This window comes from Thamnophis elegans, chromosome 4 (genome assembly GCF_009769535.1).
Source record: "Thamnophis elegans isolate rThaEle1 chromosome 4, rThaEle1.pri, whole genome shotgun sequence".
NCBI lineage: Eukaryota > Metazoa > Chordata > Lepidosauria > Squamata > Colubridae > Thamnophis > Thamnophis elegans.
The window spans coordinates 97,542,683-97,562,963 of record NC_045544.1 but is presented as its reverse complement, the minus strand read 5'-3'; the positions used below and the strand labels follow the sequence as shown (position 1 = coordinate 97,562,963).

Below are 20,281 nucleotides of genomic sequence, written 5' to 3'. Positions count from 1 at the left end.
TCCAAAGGAGAGCGGATGGTCCGGCCTCGCAGAATCAGGCAGCTGCTCAGCAAGGACCTCTGCGGTCAGCAGCGGGTCAGAAAAAGGAGGAGGAAGCATTACCCTGGGTAATGGATAACTCCACCATTGGGCTCCTTTCAGTATGTGTGTGAGTGTGTGTCGGTGTCCAAATAGGCTGCTACTTCCGTGCTAAACCTACCCACAGTCATCTTCTACATATTAATTTGGAAGGAAGCGCTTGTGAATTCAATGAGATTTATTCCCCAGGAGAGCACATTTCACTGGGTTCATTCAACTAAGCATCGCTTGGGGAGCGGCACTGATTATATTCTCTTAAAGACAAGGTCACCCAAGAACTGATTCTGAACGAGGAGCATTTGAGGGCGGTAGAGCAGCCTCCTTCAAGAGTACCGAGCAAAGCTGAAGGAGAGGGAGAGGCAGCGGAGGAGGGAGACAAATTGGAGTAAAACCGGTCCGGGGTGCGGTGAAAGGTGCATTGTCAAGCCTTTTGTCCATACTATTCAACTATCTGTAGAAACTATCACTATTTCTACAAACAAGCCATTGCTAAGCCCCAGGGATGATTTCAAAAGTTGCTGGGCAGAGAATGGGGTGAGCTCCCCCCCCGCCGCCAAATAAATCTCCTTCCGCCCCCCAAAAGGCGACGGGACGCTAAGAGAGACAACCCAACCATACACACACACATAACACACACACACACCAGGCAGAGCCGTCGCTTCATCAGAGCCAGCCTATGTTAAGGCTGAGGCTGAGGCAACCCCAGCCCCGGGGTTTCGAAAAGAGAGGTTGGGTTCGACGGAAGCTGACCGCGGTGAATCTGTCGGAAAGCGCGCCGAGCCAGCTCGGGGGATGAGTTTATGGTTCGTGACATTGTGCGAACCCAGCACTTTCAGCTGAGCAAGGGAACTGGGCAATAGGGCTCGGCAGAAAGGGCGAGCGTCCTGACCCTTACAAGGGCAGGCAGACAGGCAGGCGGGCGGGCGCTTCCATTTTTTTATATTTTACGGAAGGGCAGCCGGTCACTGGGGAATCCCAAGCGGCCGGCTTGACTGCCTTACCAGATTTCTGCGGTGCGGCTCCGGCTCCTTTAGCCCCCTTGTGCCGAGGGCTGGACGTCCGCGCCCTCATCTGCGCCACCATGGCGAGCTGCATCTCCCACTGGCAATCCGTCCTGTACCTCTCGATCGCCTCTTCCATTTTCAGGTGAAAATGCGAGCCTTTCGCAGCCATCTTTGCGTGGGTGGGTGTCTCATGTACAACAGGGAAGTCCCGGGCAGGCAGGCAAGCAAGCAGCAGCGCGCCTCGGGAAGCGCCGGGTTCCCCACCCCTCCCTTCCCTTCCCCTCCTCTAGCTAGCATAAGCAAGCTTTCAATTTCTTTTGGACACGCTGGGAAGGGAAGCCCGGGTTTCTTCAACCTCTTGGTGCAAAAAACCCTTTGAGATCAGTTACGAGGGGACCATTCACCAGTTGGTCCCGGCATTCCGACGGAAAATAATTGGCAACCTTTGGAAAACGTGCTGGACTGAAGCAAAAAAAGTGGAGCTGCAGTAGAAGTGACTTCAACGACCTATGTCAGAAGCACGCCGCCTGTTTACTGCTAGTCCCCGATCGGCAGGCCTGTACTACAGGTCCGGATCAGTAGTTAAAGGAAGTCTTATTTTTCCTCTATTTACTTTTCAGATGAGTACTAGGCACTTTGAGTACTAGGCATGGTCTGGAAGTTAAGGGTTAGAGGGGGCGGGGGAAGTACCAGGGAAGGATAGCAGAAGGGCTTCCTTTGCTATTTCCTCTGTGTCCTTGGATCTTGGGTCGTCCCAAAAAGATTTTCTACACCTCCAACTTCCTTTTTTCCCTTCTTTTGACTGTGCTTGATCTGTCGGAGATCAACCTTGGGTAATTTGTCCTAAGACTCGAGGTTCAAAATGACACAGTAATGTTTTTTAAAAAATGTTTTTAATTCCACTATTATTTTTTATGAATAATTCATGGCAGCAAACATACTTAATTCATTTTCCGCCTCTCATTTTCTCCACAACAACAACCCTGTGAGGTGGGTTGGACTGTGAGAGAATGATCAGCCAGGCTGACTTTCATGCCTAAAGTGGAAGTAGAACTCACATTTTCTTGGTTTCCAGCCTGGTGCCTTAATCACTACACTACACCGCTCTAGTGTTTATTAACTTAGGTTTAGCATGTCATATTAGCCAATAGGTATGTGTGTCAGGATTTACATTTATGGGAAAGTAAAATTCACAAATACAGTTTGTTTCTTTTGAAGGAGAAATGGGGCTTCATTTGCTTAAAGGAATTGTGGAATATGAAACATTCCCTTGGGAAGGCATATTCCATTTGATTTAATGGCTATCTTTTACATTCAGTTATATGTAACCCATTTTAAGAACATTTTTACATGTAAAATTGGCTTTAATTTAGTGCATGGGTTTTTTAAAATAATACAAATTATCAGTTTGTGCTATTGATAATTTCTGAGATCCTAGCACCAATCAAAATGAAACATAACTTTCCCCCCCTCTTCTGAAGCATTAAATAAAATAATCATTTGACATTTTTAAGGCATGGGCAAAGAATAAACTTGATTAGATTTCATTGGGAAGGGGCTGCAATGAATCTTTTGACTCTTGTTGACTACATGAATGAAATTTACCTGGAAACAATGTGGAAGTTGTTTTCCTTTGGGTTATCTTTTTAATTTCCCAAATCGAGCCTATAGATTTGGGATTTCCTTGTGACCAAGTACTAACTGAGAGTCAAATTAGTTTATTGCAGTGGATGAAGAACCAGGCCAGAACTGGGAGGTTATGAGTTCTAGTCCCACCTTAAACACAAAGTCAACTGGGTGACTTTGGGCCAGTCACTTTCTTCTCAGCCTTAGGGGAGAGGCAATAGCAGGCCATTTCTGAAATATTGCTAAGAAAACTAAATAGATTTATCTAAGGTTTTGCCATGAGTCAACATTGACTCAAAGGCACAAGATAAATAAATAAATACTAACCAGTTCTTACTCTACTTAGCCTTTTATTTGAAAATTCAGCCAAGGTCAGTTAAGCACTGTTAGTCATAAATCAGCTGTTTCTTTATTATTATCATACAATCATCCTATAATGTCCTACCATTTAAAATAAACCTGTTCATTACCCAGAATTCTAAAAGTGTGATCTACAAAGCATCAGCTGTCAATAGAAGTCCCCATTCATGGGTCCCACATGCACAGTAATCCAGCGGCAAGAACTGCTTGCCCCCTAAGCCCTGTGCATGCTGGCAGCACATGTGTGTTGTCTCAATCTTCCCTCCGGGTGCTGACAATCACCTGCGCCAAATAGAACTGAGATCTTGCACAAGCAGCCACTTCCTAATGATTCTCTGCAACCTGTTTGTTTACTCATTTATTGATGTACATACAAGTCTAACAGGTCACTTGAAAGAGGTGCCAATCTACTGCTTAAAAGATTGTGGTGTAACTATTATTGCTAATGTAGTTCCATGATCTCCAGAGGTTGTAACCAGAAACCAAGTTTCTGACAAATGATTGAACTCCCTTCCCTACTCACCTGCCCCCTCCCACCCTTGCTCCAGCCTTCAGTGGATGACCTGATCCTGACAGCAAGAAAATATATCAATTATAGCATCTTAAGTTGACCCACATGCACAGTAATCCGCTGAGCTTGTCGATCAGAAAGGTTGGCAGTTTGACAATTCAAATCCCTAGCGCCGCATAACAGAGTGAGCTCCCGTTACTTGTCCCAGCTTCTGCCATCCTAGCAGTTCAAAAGTGTGTAAAAATGCAAGTACAAAAATATGAAGCACCTTTGGTGGGAAGGTAACTGTTCTGTGCGCCTTCGCATTTAGTCATGCCGCCACATGAGCATGGAGACGTCTTCGAACAGCGCTGGCTCTTTGGCTTTGAAACGGAGATGAGCACCGCCCCTTAGAGTTGGGAAGAACTGGCACATATGTGCAAGGGGACCCTTTACCTTTAAGTTACCCACAATATTTAGGATACTATTGCTCATTAGCTACATTACCAAGCTTGTGCAAGTAAAAGAATATTAGCCTGGTATACTTTTGTATTGCCTCACAAACTGAAGGAAAACACATTGTCTGGATGTCCCCTAGGGGAAAGATACAGTTTGAATAGGTCTTTGGGGGGGGGGGGGGCTTTGTTCTGAACACACAATAATTGAAATTGTCTGCCTGGATTTAAGTATAATAATAGTTTTCTCGCTCTTAATTGCAAAGTTTAGACAAATCAATGTCTAATCTACTGCGTTCTGGCCACAAATATCTTCCCATTGAATCAGCCCCTCCCATTGATGTTTATGGACATCCAGCAGCTCTGTTTTGCTTGTTCCTCCCAATCCAGACCCAGCTGCAAATTCAAGATAGCTACAGCTCTCTAGCTGATATGTCACCCTGGATCAATATACTTCATATATTGGATTTTCATATAGATATTAAATAATGTGGGAGAGGTCTACCCCCTATGGCATCCCTCACTGGAGCAGCTGAGGCTTGATGGCTCATCCCCTATCCCTGGAATTATGGGCTCAGAAGAGCAGAATCATCACAAAATGATACCTCTCACTTCCAAACCATGCAGGCAATCCAAAAGGATGCCATGATTAATGGTAATCAAGATGTCAAATAAGACTCAGGGGGTCCATTTCCTCCATTTACTGTGCCATAATCACATAGGAACACTAAAATGCATCTTTTCTAGGATCCTCTGTGGTTGAAATACTGGCACCTTGGCAGCTCAAAAGCGAAGGTGAAGACAAAGCAAATTTGACAAATGCAACCAATTGAGAGAAGGCTTCTTCACAGACAGGTTGCATTTGTACCTCTTTCAAGATGGCTGATAATAGGCCTCTTTCTCATCAAAGATTCATTTGTGCCAGGGGTGTCAAACTCAGTTTCATTGAGGGCCACTCATTGAGGGTTGTGTTTGACCTCTGGGCGCCAGGTGGTCATGGCTGTGCAGGAGTGGTTGTGACCGGGACAGCCTCCTGCAGCCCTCTGCCAGTCCTCTGCTCCATTTTCACTGGCAGGAAGCTGTCCCAGCCGAAAACAGAGCCGGGAGGACCGTTTACAGCCCTCCCAAGCTCCATTTTCACTGGCAGAAGCACTGCAGGCCGATCCTTCGCTGTTTTCAGGGTGGCCCAACGAGTGAGATCTAAGTACCCCTTCAGTTTGACGTTATGCCCTATTTGTATGCTTGTCACTGAAGCCAGGGGGAGCATGGGTCCAATCCACAAATGACAAGGTTCATGGACTCTTCATTTTGTCAGATTCCACAAATGCAAACAAAGCAAGGAGACATGCAAAGTATCTCCTAGCTCACCTCACTTGATTTTGGCCAACTGTTTTCCAAACCAAAGCAGACAGAAGAAACTTTATCCTCCAGGAAAGCCATAAAGCAATCTGGATAGCCAATAGTCTTTTGTCCCACTTGTCCTTGCATATGTAGGAGATATATTTTGAACAAAAATATAGGACAGGAATTCACAGGTGCAATAAGCGGGGGGGGGGGACTTTGCCATTCTTATTGTCACAGAATAGGCTCAAATATGATTTCATTAAATATGAATGTGATTTGGAACTCTGTATAAATGATTGTAATGTAATAACTTAAGAAATATTAATGAAGCATTGGCATAGCAAAAACTATTTGTTTGCTACAATGGAATACCATTCCATATTTGTAATCCTGGATTGACAATGTCTTTGCTATTTTATTTCAGACGGGCACCGTTTTGATAAAATGAAATATTAATATTTCATGGGGTCAAGTTTTATATAAAAACTGAACTGGTATAACAATATGCTTGTTTATTCTTTTCATTTGTTAATATTTGTGTTCCTTTCTTCTGGCTTTCCAACTTTATATGTTGCAGCCCTAAATGAATGCAGTAATATTTGAAAATGAGCAGGAATACAACATGCCTGCTGCAAAAATCAGAACCACCATCAGAGCACAGCAAAAAAGCCGAGAAAACAAAACTATTTGCCTTCTGGGGTTTTTTGCTGCACTGTTGCTGCGGTCCTTGTATCATCTCTCTTTGTCTACCTGGGATAAATTTCACAACAAACCAGATCTTGCACCCAGCTCATAAATATTATTCTATTAATTCAGCGTTTCCAATCTGGGGGCTTCAGTCGCGTTGCCTTCAGTAAAGAACCAGGCTGAGAAAGAAAGAAAAAATCCCATTGCAAGAAATCGAAACAATCTTAATTTTTATTTATTTATTTATTTGCAAGAAATCGAAACAATCTTAATTTTTATTTATTTATTTCGTCAAGCACGTATTAGATCACATATATAAGTATAAACATGATTTTGAATACATGAAATGAATACGAATGAAAGGAAACATTAGGACAGGGACGGTTAGGCAAGTTGGTGCGCTTATGCACCAATGTGCATATTCACAAGAACAGCAACAAGCGCGGAAACACAACGACAGTTCGCCGAAGGAGTTGTCATTAGCGTAGCCCTAGCAACTGGCTAGGAAATTCTTCCGTATGACGACTACAAAAAAAAAACCTGCCCGACGTATCAGCGCAGGTGGGCGGGGACCAGAGGCTCCTCCTCCGAACCTAAGAGGAATGAAGCCACGTCATAAAATGAGTGGGGGCGTGGCCTCTGCGGACATACCTGATTTCTTACGCGCACACCCCTTCGGTAGGGGATGTGGCTTTGTTTTTTTCTCATCCCACGTAAAATATCAAAGAAAGTAGCCAATCGCCGAGGAGAAGGCGTGGCACTCTTGACGTATTGAAGGTCAGAGGTGACATGAGTGGTGGGGAATGGTGGCCGAGAAGGGTCAGTTCTATAAGTGTTGCTGCTCTTCCCGGCCGGACAGTGTCATCTTAAGGGCGGAATTGCTGGGAAAGAGGTGTGGGGACCCAGGTGTTTCGGGACGAGCGTCTGTAGCCGGGATCTCCCGGTGGCCAGAAGACGGGGCTTGCCTTGTGCCTGCGGGAGACTGTACCGCCTGCTTTCCCGTCCGGTCCTAATCTCACAGTTACTTGCAAGCCAAGCAGTTGGAGCCGTTAGTCATCTCCTGGTAGTGGGGAGATCCTTCGAAGTGCTACTAATCCTGCAGTCCTCATAGTTGGCTGAGGTTAATTTTGGAACAGGTACACACAACTTCGTGGCTGCAAATTGCGATCGCAGTTAAATAGCATTTGAAGTAGAGTTTATTTTGAAATGAAAAAGTGGGCAGAATATTCTTTTCTACTGGTGGACAAAAAGTTTTAAACAATTTTTCAAGCACTCCAGGAATACTTGCAGTTATCAAGTATAATCTTTATTGTCATTGTACTTAAATACAACAAAATTGGTTTTTTTTTACAGTCTGTTGCTCATTCTAATACCCTCCGTTCCGTTGCTTGATTTTATGTGATGTTACATTAACTCGGGAAATTTGCAAGTTGCATTGAGATGATTTGCCTAGAAAGCTGAGACATAAATGCTTAATATTGCAAAGTTTTAAAATGAGGCAGGTCTCTTGCTTAAGATGTTCTTTTTCTTGTCTTGAATTCCTAGATTGACAGGATAGGAGGATAATAATTGTAATAACTGCTTAAGAGTTTGCACAGTTACCATAGTTTAAAAAACAGCTTTCCATAGGTGCCTCTTAATATTGGCACTATCATTTATTTTGTTACGTTATTGTATTGTATCAAATGGTATCTGAATTCTGACATTTATTTGGAGGAATGTAAGTTCAAACAGTTTTGAAGCCAATATGGATACTTTCTCATAATACATAGTTCTGTCTGCTTGCAATATTGATATCATATTTGCCATTCAGCTGTTTTGAAGGCTCTAAGGAAAAAGTTTTACAAATGCAACATTGTGTTATGTCTGGTAAAACTGGATACTTTTTCATAATATTATGGTAAGGGTCTAATTGTTTTCAATGTTGGTAACATATTTAGATATCAGTTGTTTGAGAGGCTCAGGGAATAAGTTTTGCAACTATAGTATGGTGTTATAGCCAGTAAAACTCATATGTGAGTTTACTCTTACGTACACCTATTGCAAAATTTGTCTCATACAGTTGCAAGATAAAGTCAATGAATTAGCTGTTTCGGAAAATTGTTGTGATTCCAAACTTAAAGGTTTATTGACATGACTTCAAAAATTACAATTCAAAGTTCAGTACATAGCGATATTTTTTGATAGGTAGTGATGGCTGGTGCATATTGAATAGGTGGGGTTGAGTAGGAAAAAAAAGTTGTGCTTGGCTTCGTCTTAAGAGTTATGAAATATTTACATCAGCCAAATGTACACGTAATGTTAAAAAGTCATATGTGCCAGAGTAATTTGTTGTAGCTATTCATCTATCTTTAGTTGATTTGTTTAAAGGTATTATTGTGCCTATTTTAAAAATCTCTGACCACATTAAATTGTAATATATATGAATAAAATCACAATAATTTGAAATACATAATATTTCAACCTATTAATTTTATTCACATATAGCAAAGGGAAAATGAAAGATAAAGTTTTGAGATGCATTTTTGGTGCTTATGGTGAGGATGTATAGTATTCTTTTCTTGTAGAAGCAGTGGAATTTATGCTTGAGATATTTAGTCTTAAAAGCAGTGTTTGCAAATAAGCAGCAGACTCTTAATTTTATGCTTAAAGTATTACATTATAAATTGTATTTTTTTAATAGAATATGGCGGCTATGGTACATCCAAGGATTTATAGCATAGATATTCTCTGCTGTATTATCCTTGCTACCTCCGTTATCTCTTTAGCAGAGGATCACATGGATGGAAGCCATCAGCCCAACATGCGTCTTGATAAGAACATGGTACAAGACAAAGAGTATGTACTCAATAAATTGATATTTATATAATTCAGTTTTATCTCTTATTCTTCCCTTATAGATAGAGTTGTGATCAAGTACAGGCAATACATAATCTATGAATTAATCTGGGAATTTAAGGTTACAACTAATATACTTGCAAAGTTAACAAGTAGAATTTAGATGGACACTTTTTTAACTGACAACTTCTTTATGACAGAATTACAGAACTCAAGGCCTCGGCCATTAACAGAACAATTTAGTTTAGGCCTTTAGTTTTCTCCTTAAATTAAAGAACAATTTAACCAAATTTCAAAATGAATGGAAAAAGGCACTTAATTTTTTTCCATTCATTTTGAAATCTGTTTAAATTGTACTTTAATTTAGGGAGAAACTAAAGGCCTTTTGGCTAAGAGCAACTGCAGTATCTGTTTGTACAGTTATAATCATGAAAAGTATTCTTAAGAGTCAGCAGATGTATATTAATTTGGGCTATTCTTTTATCACTTTTCCATCTGGTCCATCTGGACCAGAGTTCCATCTGGTCCAATTATTACTTCAAGGAATATGCACTTTGATTTTAAGAGCTGGATCTGGAATAAAACTCAATACAGTCCTCACCTCAGTTTATCCTCAGCCTGAATGCTCACTAGATGTGCAGACCAACTCCCAGAGTTCTAGTATGGTTAATGCTGGGAATTTTGGGACTTGAAGTCTACTTGTTTAGAATGCTAAGACATTAGAAAGACCCTGATCTTAACGAAGTTGTCACTTCAGAGTGCAACAGGTATGAAAAAGGGAAATACCAGGCTAGGAAAAGACTGAAAATAAAAATGTCAACATTGTAATGATCTTGCCCAAATCTATGGTATGTCTAGATATGGAATGCTGCGTACAATTTTGGTATTGGCATTTGAGGAAAGGGCACAATAACTATAGAGAAAGAGAAGCAAAATGATCAGAAAGCCCTGAAGATTTTTTTTCTAGATTTTTGAGGACTCCTTAGGAAAAAAAGACTATTGAGAGAATTATAGTGTATAAATAAAATGAATGACAGAGGAATATGGAGGGGGAGCATTTTCTAGTGAAGGGATTACTCAATGATGCTAATAGAAAAGATGTTTAAAACAAAGAAAGGGAAACTACTGTAATGCGCTCTACATGGGCAGCCCTTGAAGAGCATTCGGAGACTTCAGGTTATCCAGAATGCAGCCGCGCGAGCGATGTGGGTGCACCTCGGTACACCCCACATTACACCTATCCTCCGCGAGCTGCACTGGCTGCCTGTTGGACTCCGGACGCGCTTCAAGGTGCTAGTCGTTACTTTTAAAGCCCTACATGGTATCGGACCTGGGTACTTGAGAGACGCCTCCTGCCAATTACCTCCCTACGACCAATTAGATCCCACAGATTAGGCCTCCTCCGAATACCATCAGCTAGCCAATGTTGACCTGTCGACTCCTCTGGGGAGGGCCTTCTCTGTGGCTGCTCCGGCCCTCTGGAACAATCTCCCTGTGGAGATTAGGACCCTCACCACTCTTCAGGCTTTCCGCAAAGCCGTCAAGACTGGCTGTTCCGGCAGGCCTGGGACTGATGAGTTCCCAGCTCCACTTGAATTGTTGTGATGTTGTGTACCTTTTAATCTGTTTTTTTTGTATCTTGTTTCTGTCTTGTTTGTTTTTTGTATCTCCCCCTTCCCCACTTGTTTGTTAGCTGCCCTGAGTCCCTCGGAATAGGGCGGCATACAAGTATAATAAACATACAACATACAAATCTTTCACATACTACATAATTAACCAATTGAATTCATGACACAACACATTGATAGCACTAGTTCATTAGCTTGAAAAATGGATTGGATATATTCATAGAAGACATTATGTCAAAATCTATTAATTCTCAAGACCAACATTATCTCCAAGTATGCCTTGAGATATTAGTTGCAAAGGAATAAATCTATTCAATCTATTTTCTGCTTGAGAACACTCCTGAGAGTGGATTAAGATGGGTGTTGGCCTAATCTCGTAGGGCAGTTCTTATGTTCTTAGATAAATACTGCACTTTATACACAATGTGGTATGACTCAATGTGTTGCATAATTGAGGCAATTGTGTCTTATTAAATAATGTTGAAACTGGATGAGCACAATATGTTGAATTATCTGTATGTGTATCTGTATGGAAGTTTTGACAGCTGCACTGTATTATCTTATAGCCACATTATGGAACATTTAGATGGTGTCGTTGAGAAACCAGAATCTGATATGTCACCACAAGAACTGCAGCTTCATTATTTCAAAATGCATGATTACGATGGTAACAACTTGCTTGATGGTCTTGAACTTGCCACTGCAATATCACATGTACACAAACAGGTACATATAGTTTGTCTGAACAGGGAATTTGATGGGCCTTTCCACAGTCCTGGAAAAATGATATATGTAATATTGTGTATTTCATATATATATATATATATATATATATATATATATATATATATATATATATAGAGAGAGAGAGAGAGAGAGAGAGTTATATAGTTATATAGTTATATAGTTGTTATATAGTATATAGTATATAGTTATATAGTTATATAGTTATATAGTTATATAGTTATATAGTTATTACTATATACTTATATATAGTTACATATAATATATATAGTTATATAGTTATATAGTTATAGTTATAGTTATATATATGTGCTAGAGACCTTTAGATAGTTCTAGCAGAATTATCAGTTTTGTAAATTGGAAAACTTTGAAATAGCTTAAGGAGCAAATCAGCAAAAAAAAAAATACAGCATTATTTGAGAAAATTAAACTTAAATACAGGTAATCCTCGCCTTATGACCACAATATGACCAAACTTTCTGTTGCTAAGCAAGGCAGTTTTTTAAGTGAGAGCTGCTCCACTTTATGATCTTTTTTGCCACAGTTGTTAAGCAACTCACTGCGGTTGTTAAGTGAATCTGGTGGTCCTTAAGTGAATCTGTCTCCCCATTGATTTCAGAAACTGGCTTGGAACATTACAAATGGTGATCACATGACACTGGGATGGTGCAGCTGTGATAACATTTGGCAATTGTCTACATTTTGATCAAGTGTCCATGGGAATGCTGCACCAGTCATGTGAAAACTGGTCGTAAATCACTTGTTTCAATGTCATTGTAACTTCAAATAGTCACTAAATGAATGGTTATACTTTGAGGACTACCTGTAGAGAACTGTACCTTCTGAGTTTTGATTTATTTGCCAGATCCATTCAAATCTTTCACTCTCTAGCAATATAATATCAAGAAGCAAGTACTAAAGAGAGGCTCCAAGCCAACTCCTTGATAGAACTCATCTGTTGTTTTTTCCTTTCTAGGGTGATGGGGAACACGTTCAGACAATAAAGAAGATGAACTAATTAACTTGATAGATGGTGTTTGCACGATGATGATAAGAATAATGATGGTTATATCGACTATGCTGAATTTGCTAGGTCAATGGAATAAGAACTACCTTCAGTTTTCATGGGCCCAATTCAATGTGATTCTTATTATAAATTAGTAGGTGTGTTCTGCCTTTGAGCTGCGAAGTTAATAGTAGGCTGGTACATGTCACCATTGGAATTGCTATTCTTGTATGTGTTACATATTGGGAAAGTAAAAATAATGGAATGTAATGGAAACTGTTGTCTGCTGTGATATGGATAACAAACCCACGTTGAGCAATATAATGCATCGCCCTATCAGCAGTTTATTTGGCAGTCATCAGCCATTTGCCTTATAAGGCAAAACCTATACTTAATCAATATTTATATGTGTGTTTTTTTCACTCTCCTTGCAGAATTAAGTAGGTATGAAACCAGAAAAAGTTATCATTCTTTTGAGTGTAGAAGATAATAAAAAAGTGAAGTGCTGTGAAATATTCATTAAAATCATTGCGAACATAAATGTGTGTCTCAGTGGTTTTCCCTTGTATCAGTATTTCTCTGCATTTTAATCTGCCCATTTGGGTTTATTTGTTAATGGTGTTTCTGGAAATGTAGATTAAATGCCAGTGTTCACCTGTATCCTTTACCAAAACCTGTTCCAATACTAGCTAAATAAATTTTTGTAACCGTGGAAAAAACAAGCTGCCTTGTTAAGATTTCTACCAATGTACCTTAACACCAATTCTTAGTGTTAAGTATGAATGATTATTTTGTCTTAAAATTAACTCTTTGAGGAGAGTGGTTAAATATTTGAATGGTTTTACTTATTTAAAAAGATTCTGGAGCTTTCAGCAATCTTTGGTCCTATACCATTCAGTAATATCCTGTAGATTTAAAATAATGTAACTGTCTATAGGTCTGCCTCATTTTATAAATTTAATTGGTTAAATAATATGTTGTATTTCACAAGCTGAAAACTCATAGGACATTCTCTAAATTATATAGAGATCTATTTTCTGTAAAGAAATATTCTTATATTCTGTAATAATTGCATTTTGTTAATTATGCAATAAAATCTATCATATGATTGCAACATCTATATTACATGATGGCACAGACGTTTGTTTTTTATTTATGCTAAAATACACAAATTATAACATGATACTTCGGGTTTAGAAAAATACAGGCATGCAATATATTTTATCTTGGTTTAATGAGTTTTGCAATTCCAACAAACTAAGCTGGGTTTGTACTGCAGTTCTGATTTATTGCTTAGCATGTTTGAACCCTTCCAGGTTTTTCTCATTCAATGAATTGTGATAAATGAAGCAATAACATAGCCCAATGCAGAGGTGTCTACAAGGAGATCAAAACAGGCAAGACAGTGTTCACACCAGGGCAATCCAAGCCCCACATGTTTCAGTGTCATGTCCATGTACAAAGAAGTATGGCTTCTATTTCTTATTTCTGGATGTATGTGATGATCTTTTATCATTTTCCCCCACAATACCTTTTTTCTGTTGATACAAGGCATTTCTGTTGTGTTTCTCTACAATTTGTGGCAGGAAATACAGGAGAACTGTATTATGAATCTTAATATTGGCTTTATGTAGTTTAAAATACAGACATTTCCCCCAAATTCCACTCTGAAATCATAACCCCATCCATTTTGTGCAATTGCTCCATCCATTGCAGCCCTCGGCTCCCCTAAAATGTTTGGGGTGGTGCTGACCCACAAAAAAGAGGCACAGCCATGATTCAAGCAAGGGTGAAGAAATCCTTTTTCTATACAGGGCCCAGGCCAATTCCAGGCCAGATGTCATTTGTAGAAAAGGCTAAAACTAGCAGCCCTTTTGCCCATTGGACTTTCAGATCAGAGTCAAGAGTTTTCTTGTCCGAGGTCTGAACTAATTGTTTGTAGAAGACTCTTGAAATTAGGCCAAGGGCCATAGATCACTGAGGAAGGCAGTAGGACTGCTGTATGTGCAAGTAGCTGTTTTAAAAAACCAATGCAGAAAGAGAATGAAGTAACTTTGCTTTTCTTTCAATTACTTGGGGCTCTCTCTCCACTCTGATTTAGCATCTGCATGAAGCCACTGGATGAAGTCATCTGTAAGCATGGAGTTAAGTATCATTAGTTTGCTGATTAGTTCGCAGTCGGTGTTAGTGGGGGGGCAGAGGTCGACCCCTAGGCCCCTAACATATGGGGTGCCTCAGGGTTCGGTCTTATCCCCCCTACTATTCAACATCTACATGAAACCGCTGGGAGAGATCATCCGCAGGCACGGGATAAGATACCATCAATATGCGGACGATACCCAGTTGTATCTGTCCGCCCCGTGCCAACTCAATGAAGCGGCAGACGTGATGAACCGAGGCCTGAGGCCGTTATGGACTGGATGAGGGCTAACAAGCTTGTACTCAACCCAGAAAAGACCGAGTGGCTGTTGTGCTTCCCTCCCAAAGATTCGACCAATATTCCATCACTCAGGCTGGGGGGGTCAAATTCTACACCCCTCAGAGAGGGTTCGCAACTTGGGAGTCCTCCTGGATCCACAGCTATCCTTTGATCACCACCTGACGGCTGTGACCAGGGGGGCATTTGCCCAGGTTCGCCTGGTGCGCCAGTTGCGACCCTACCTGAATCGGGAGGCTCTCACAACAGTCACTCGGGCCCTTGTGACCTCTAGGCTGGAATACTGCAATGTGCTCTACATGGGGCTGCCCTTGAAGAGCATCAGGCGACTTCAGCTAGTCCAGAACGCGGCCGCACGAGTGATCGTGGGTGCACCGCGGTTCACCCACACAACACCTATCCTCCGCGAGCTGCGCTGGCTACCTGTCGATCTCCGGGTGCGCTTCAAGGTGCTACTAGTCACCCATAAAGCCCTTCATGGTAGTGGATCTGCGTACTTGAGAGACCGCCTTCTGCCAATTACCTCCCTGCGACCAATTAGATCTCATAGATTGGGCCTCCTCCGAATTCCATCTGCCAGCCAGTGCCGGCTGGCAACTACAAGGAGGAGAGCCTTTTCAGTAGTAGCTCCGACCCTTTGGAACGAGCTCCCCATGGAGATTCGTACCCTCACCACCGTCCAGGCCTTCCGCATAGCCCTTAAGACCTGGCTAGCCCGTCAGGCCTGGGGACAAAGATAGCCGCCCCTCCCGAATGATGAATGAATGTTGCTCATTATTTTTACTCTATGTGTGTCTACGTCATTGTTTGTATTCCCCCCTCCTGATTTTATGTAAGCCGCCCTGAGTCCCCTCAGGGAAAAGGGCGGCCTATAAATGTTAATAAACTCTCAAACTCTGATAACATTCAATTACATGTTTTTTACTTTGAGCCAATGAAGTGAGCTTACAAGTGCTTAGGAAAGGTATAAACACCAAGGATGTAGGTCAGGGGTGTCAAACTCTTCATGGTGGCGTCATATAACGTATCGGGACTTTTCCCCCCTTTGCTAAATCAGGCATAGGTATGAGCTTAAGCATGTGTATTTTCCAATGAGACAGGAAGTCTATTTAATTACAATTTATTAGAATATTTTAATAAAAGGGATTCCTCTCATTCAAAGAGGGAACCTCAGCACCCATCTAACATTCCCTTTTATAGTTAAGACATAAAAGAAAATGCAGGAGAAAAGATGGTTGGACAGGACAAAAGTAACTTCCCCTTTGCATAAGAAATCAGTTACACATAGTCAAACATGATTTGCATCCCATAGCACCACACATATTCATTTAAATGGAATCTGATGATAGAAGGGGTGTAAATTTTAAGATGTTAATAAGAAACAAAGGTTGTTTGGAGTTCATGAAAGGACAGACCAGACACCAATGAATGCTAACAAGGTTTCTGTTATCAGGAGACATTCCCCAGTTATCCCCTTATGTAGATTATCTTTTCAGTTTATAAATGTTAGAAGCTATCAATCAATCAATCCATACAGTAACAGGATAAAAGTGTTTCCTATATTCCAGTCTGTAATGGTTTGATAAACTCTTATCACCATTTTAAGAGAGAAAAATAAATGAAATTAAAATACAAAGTATGATAACTACCGTATTTTTCGGAGTATAAGATGCACCTTTTTCCCTCAAAAAAGATGCTGAAAATCTGGGTGCGTCTTATACACTGAATACAGCATTTTTGGCCTCCTGAAACCCCATCTCCTTCAACAAAATGGTTATTCATAGCCTTTAGGAGGCTTGTAGAGTGCTCCTGGGGGCTGTGGAGAGCAGAAATGAGTGGAAAACGGGCCATTTTTTGCTCAATTTTGCCCCCCCACCCCCTATGTATACCCTTTTTTGACAAAAAAATGAGCTTGCTTTTTGCTCGTTTTTGGGCCCTATTCCCACTTCCCAGGGGCACTCTACAAGCCTCTTAAAGGCTATTCATGCCCTTTGGGGGGGGGAAAGTGGGCCAGTTTTTGCGAAAAATGGGCTGTTTTTGGGAGGTGCATTGCAGAGTGCAAAAACTTTTTTTTTAATTTGCTTCTTCAAAATCTTGGTGCATCTTATACTCCAAAAAATACTGTATGTTAGCTAATAAGTATAACAATATTACAAAGTGCAACTGGCCCTCACTCCTCAGAGTATTGAGTAGCTGGACTAGATTCTAAACACAATTGGGTAGGTGCTCTATGATTGGTTGCTTTCTTGCAGACATTTCATTACCAATCTAAGTAACAACATCAGTGCCAGAGTTAGCATAAATTTTAGGGTAGCACTGATGATGTTACCTAATTTGATAAGGAAATGTAGGCAAGTAAACAACCAAGCTCAGAGAGCACCAAGGACCCCTGAGTTCAACCTACAAATATCCTCTTATATTGGTAAATACATTCCATTTCCACTGGATGGCAGGAGAATCCCATATTTGCTACTGTAAGCTTTTTTTCTGGATCAAAAGGCTTTTTCCTATTCCAAGAGTCTAGGTTCACAAGCTTCTACCATAATATTACAACAAATTTTGTAATACTTAACCGCAGTCTAAAAACTCTCAACCTTTATTGCTATAAACATATTAAAAATGTATCAGGAAAAAAGAATCAAACATCCCATGCAAATCATCACATAATATATCCCATTTTCCTTAATTTATTGATTCTGTCATTTGACAGGACCAGCCAGATTCTTCAAAATCTCCTGTCCTTGCCAAGACCACTAGATGAAGCCAAATATTTGTCTTTCCTCCAAGACACTTGAGTTATGACATGCCAACGATTTGGGTTTAATATATGAGATTCCCCTCCACCCTCTTTTCCTTCAATCTTTCAAACTCCTTGTCCAAATTTCCACATTGTCTCTTCAATCCTTTATTTGTTGAAAAATGATCCTGGTGCTATATATGAGCCAGACAAGATCATGACCCAGCTGAAGAAGAGTGGAGAGTCAGAGTGGAAACTTGGACAAAGTGGGTAAAAATGCCTTGGTGATATTTTTGTGAAATTATTCTTTTAGATAAACCCTTTTAATTATTAGTATGTGGAGCTTATTATCTTTCCATGTAACACTTGACAGGCATTCACCACTTCAAAAAGGTAATACATGTCAGTTATACAAATTTTACCCAATCTTGCAGTAGGTTACAATGACCATCGTCTTCTGCTAACTGCTAGAGCTACATGAAAGGTATATATTGTAAATTATATTAAACCAGTTTTTCACAGTTATGAATAAACTTTTAATAGTTGGGTTCATTTACTTTACTATTCTGTAAACAAGTTTCCATAAACTACCATTGGCTGGGTTTTTGTAATGCATAAACCAGAACCAACAATTCAGGCTGTGGTTTAACACTGTGTCATGAGTATTTCTTGGAGCGGAGCAGGACAAATGACATCCTGAGTATCTTGATCTTATTGCATTAATGACATGAATTATGCCATTTACACCCCCTGCACAAAGGCTCACAAGCCTTTGCAGGAAGCAACTTGGTTTATGCTGGTCAGTTTACCTTCTGGAAATATGTTTTGACTCTTTGCTCCATGTGGTCTTGCCAAGCTAATTGCCAATTAAGACTTTGGCAGCATTTTCAAAGAAGATAAAGGTGGGTGCTTATCAGCCTTATCCTGAAGGATTTCGGCAGCCTGTTGTAGAACTCTTTACAGGCTGTGAATGAATATAATTTGAAATAAAAATAGGATTTTTGGACTTAATCATGTGTGTTTTACTATATCAGGAAGCCTAGGTCAGAACAGATTCAATCCCAATTTCACTTTTTAAAAAAATCTGTTTTTACCCCTGTCGTGACCAAATTTAAGGCTGGACATTTGCTGGAAGACTTTTAACCAACTTTGGAAGAACATCAAGAAAGCCAAGATTGAGGTTTAACACTTGGCAATCATATTTATTAGCTTGGATGCTTGCTTTCTACTGGAAGCCAGTGGAAGTAGTGAACTGGGGCCCATCTTAATATATATACATACATATATTAATAAAACTATATGGCTCAGACATGCAAGTAAAATAGACTGGCTGGATCATTGTACTGCTCTTAATGTCAGCTGTTGCCAGAAATAAGGCAGCCAAATGCTCCACTGGAGAATACAAAAATGAACGCAGCCATTTCTGCAGGGCTGGACTTAGTTCCATTCTAAGCCAAATTAAAGGACTCCCAAGTGCCTCCTATGTACTCTCTGTATTTCACTTTTGCCAAACCAGAGGCAGAGATACAGCACATGTGAAATAGCCCATTTGGGCAGACATGGCTTTGGCTTCCATCTGTCCTGGCCTGTACTGTTTTGGCAAGACAGCATGGTGTGTGTGTGTGTGTGTGTGTGTGCGTGTGTGTGTGTGAGAGAAAAATCCACTCTTCATGTTGGCAAGACAACTAGTAGCTGTGCTCAATTTCCCTACATCTGGAAACTTGGATGTGGCTGTTCTTCCCTGTCTGCTTTGTAATGAGAGAAAAGACATGCTGTTCCCAGCTGCAGGAATGCTGTAAAGAGCCCAGCACAAGAGATTGGATTGGTTCTCTCTGCTCAAAAGGGTACTATATCACTGCTATCAGTGACAGCAGAGATTTTTACTACTCCAGTGATCTGGGTTGTACATGTCTTCTGATATTTAAGAAGAAAAGTAACGTTTTGGCATTCAGGTAATTTCTAACATACAGGCTATCTTTAATGCCCAAGCATAGTATAATTAGATCTGTCTGTCTGTCTGTCTTTCCATGTATGTATGTATGTATCTATCTATCTATCTATCTATCTATCTATCTATCTATCTATCTATCTATATCGATCGATCTATCGATCTATCAATCTATCAATCTATCAATCTATCAATCTATCAATCTATCAATCTATCAATCTATCAATCTATCAATCTATCTCTAATCAAGCAATCAATCTATCTATCCTATCCTACCTACCATCTATCTAATCTATCTACCATCTATCTGTCTGTTCTGTCCGTCCGTCCGTCCGTCCGTCCATCCATCCATCCATCCATCCATCCATCCATCCATCCATCCATCCATCCATCCATCTATCTATCTATCTATCTATCTATCTATCTATCTATCTATCTATATCGATCGATCTATCGATCTATCAATCTATCAATCTATCAATCTATCAATCTATCAATCTATCAATCTATCAATCTATCAATCTATCAATCTATCAATCTATCAATCTATCAATCTATCAATCTATCAATCTATCAATCTATCTCTAATCAAGCAATCAATCTATCTATCCTATCCTACCTACCATCTATCTAATCTATCTACCATCTATCTGTCTGTTCTGTCCGTCCGTCCGTCCATCCATCCATCCATCCATCCATCCATCCATCCATCCATCCATCCATCCATCCATCTATCTATCTATCTATCTATCTATCTATCTATCTATCTATCTATCTATCTAATCTATCATCCATCCATCCATCTGTCTGTCCATCTGTCCATCCGTCTGTCTTTCTGTCTGTCTATCTATCTAATCTATCATCCATCCATCCATCCATCCATCCATCCATCCATCCAT

At 40.3% G+C, this 20,281-nt stretch overlaps 2 protein-coding genes across 2 annotated transcripts in view; one reads left to right on the top strand and one right to left on the bottom strand.

Annotated features, from left to right (window-relative positions):
* TTC7A (tetratricopeptide repeat domain 7A) overlaps positions 1-3,743 on the bottom strand; it is a 162,790-nt gene extending 159,047 nt beyond the window's left edge. Inside the window, 1 exon segment of the mRNA XM_032215831.1 lies at positions 1,080-3,743. Within this exon segment, the coding sequence (XP_032071722.1) occupies positions 1,080-1,251 (172 nt within the window). The 5' untranslated portion in view covers positions 1,252-3,743.
* Positions 1,142-13,385, top strand: MCFD2 (multiple coagulation factor deficiency 2, ER cargo receptor complex subunit). The gene is given in 6 exon segments (XM_032215832.1): positions 1,142-1,224; positions 8,728-8,882; positions 11,077-11,236; positions 12,231-12,252; positions 12,255-12,287; positions 12,290-13,385. Coding segments are annotated over 5 exon segments (438 nt in total). The 5' UTR covers positions 1,142-1,224; positions 8,728-8,730; the 3' UTR covers positions 12,361-13,385.
* Positions 13,386-20,281: the final 6,896 nt, after the last annotated feature.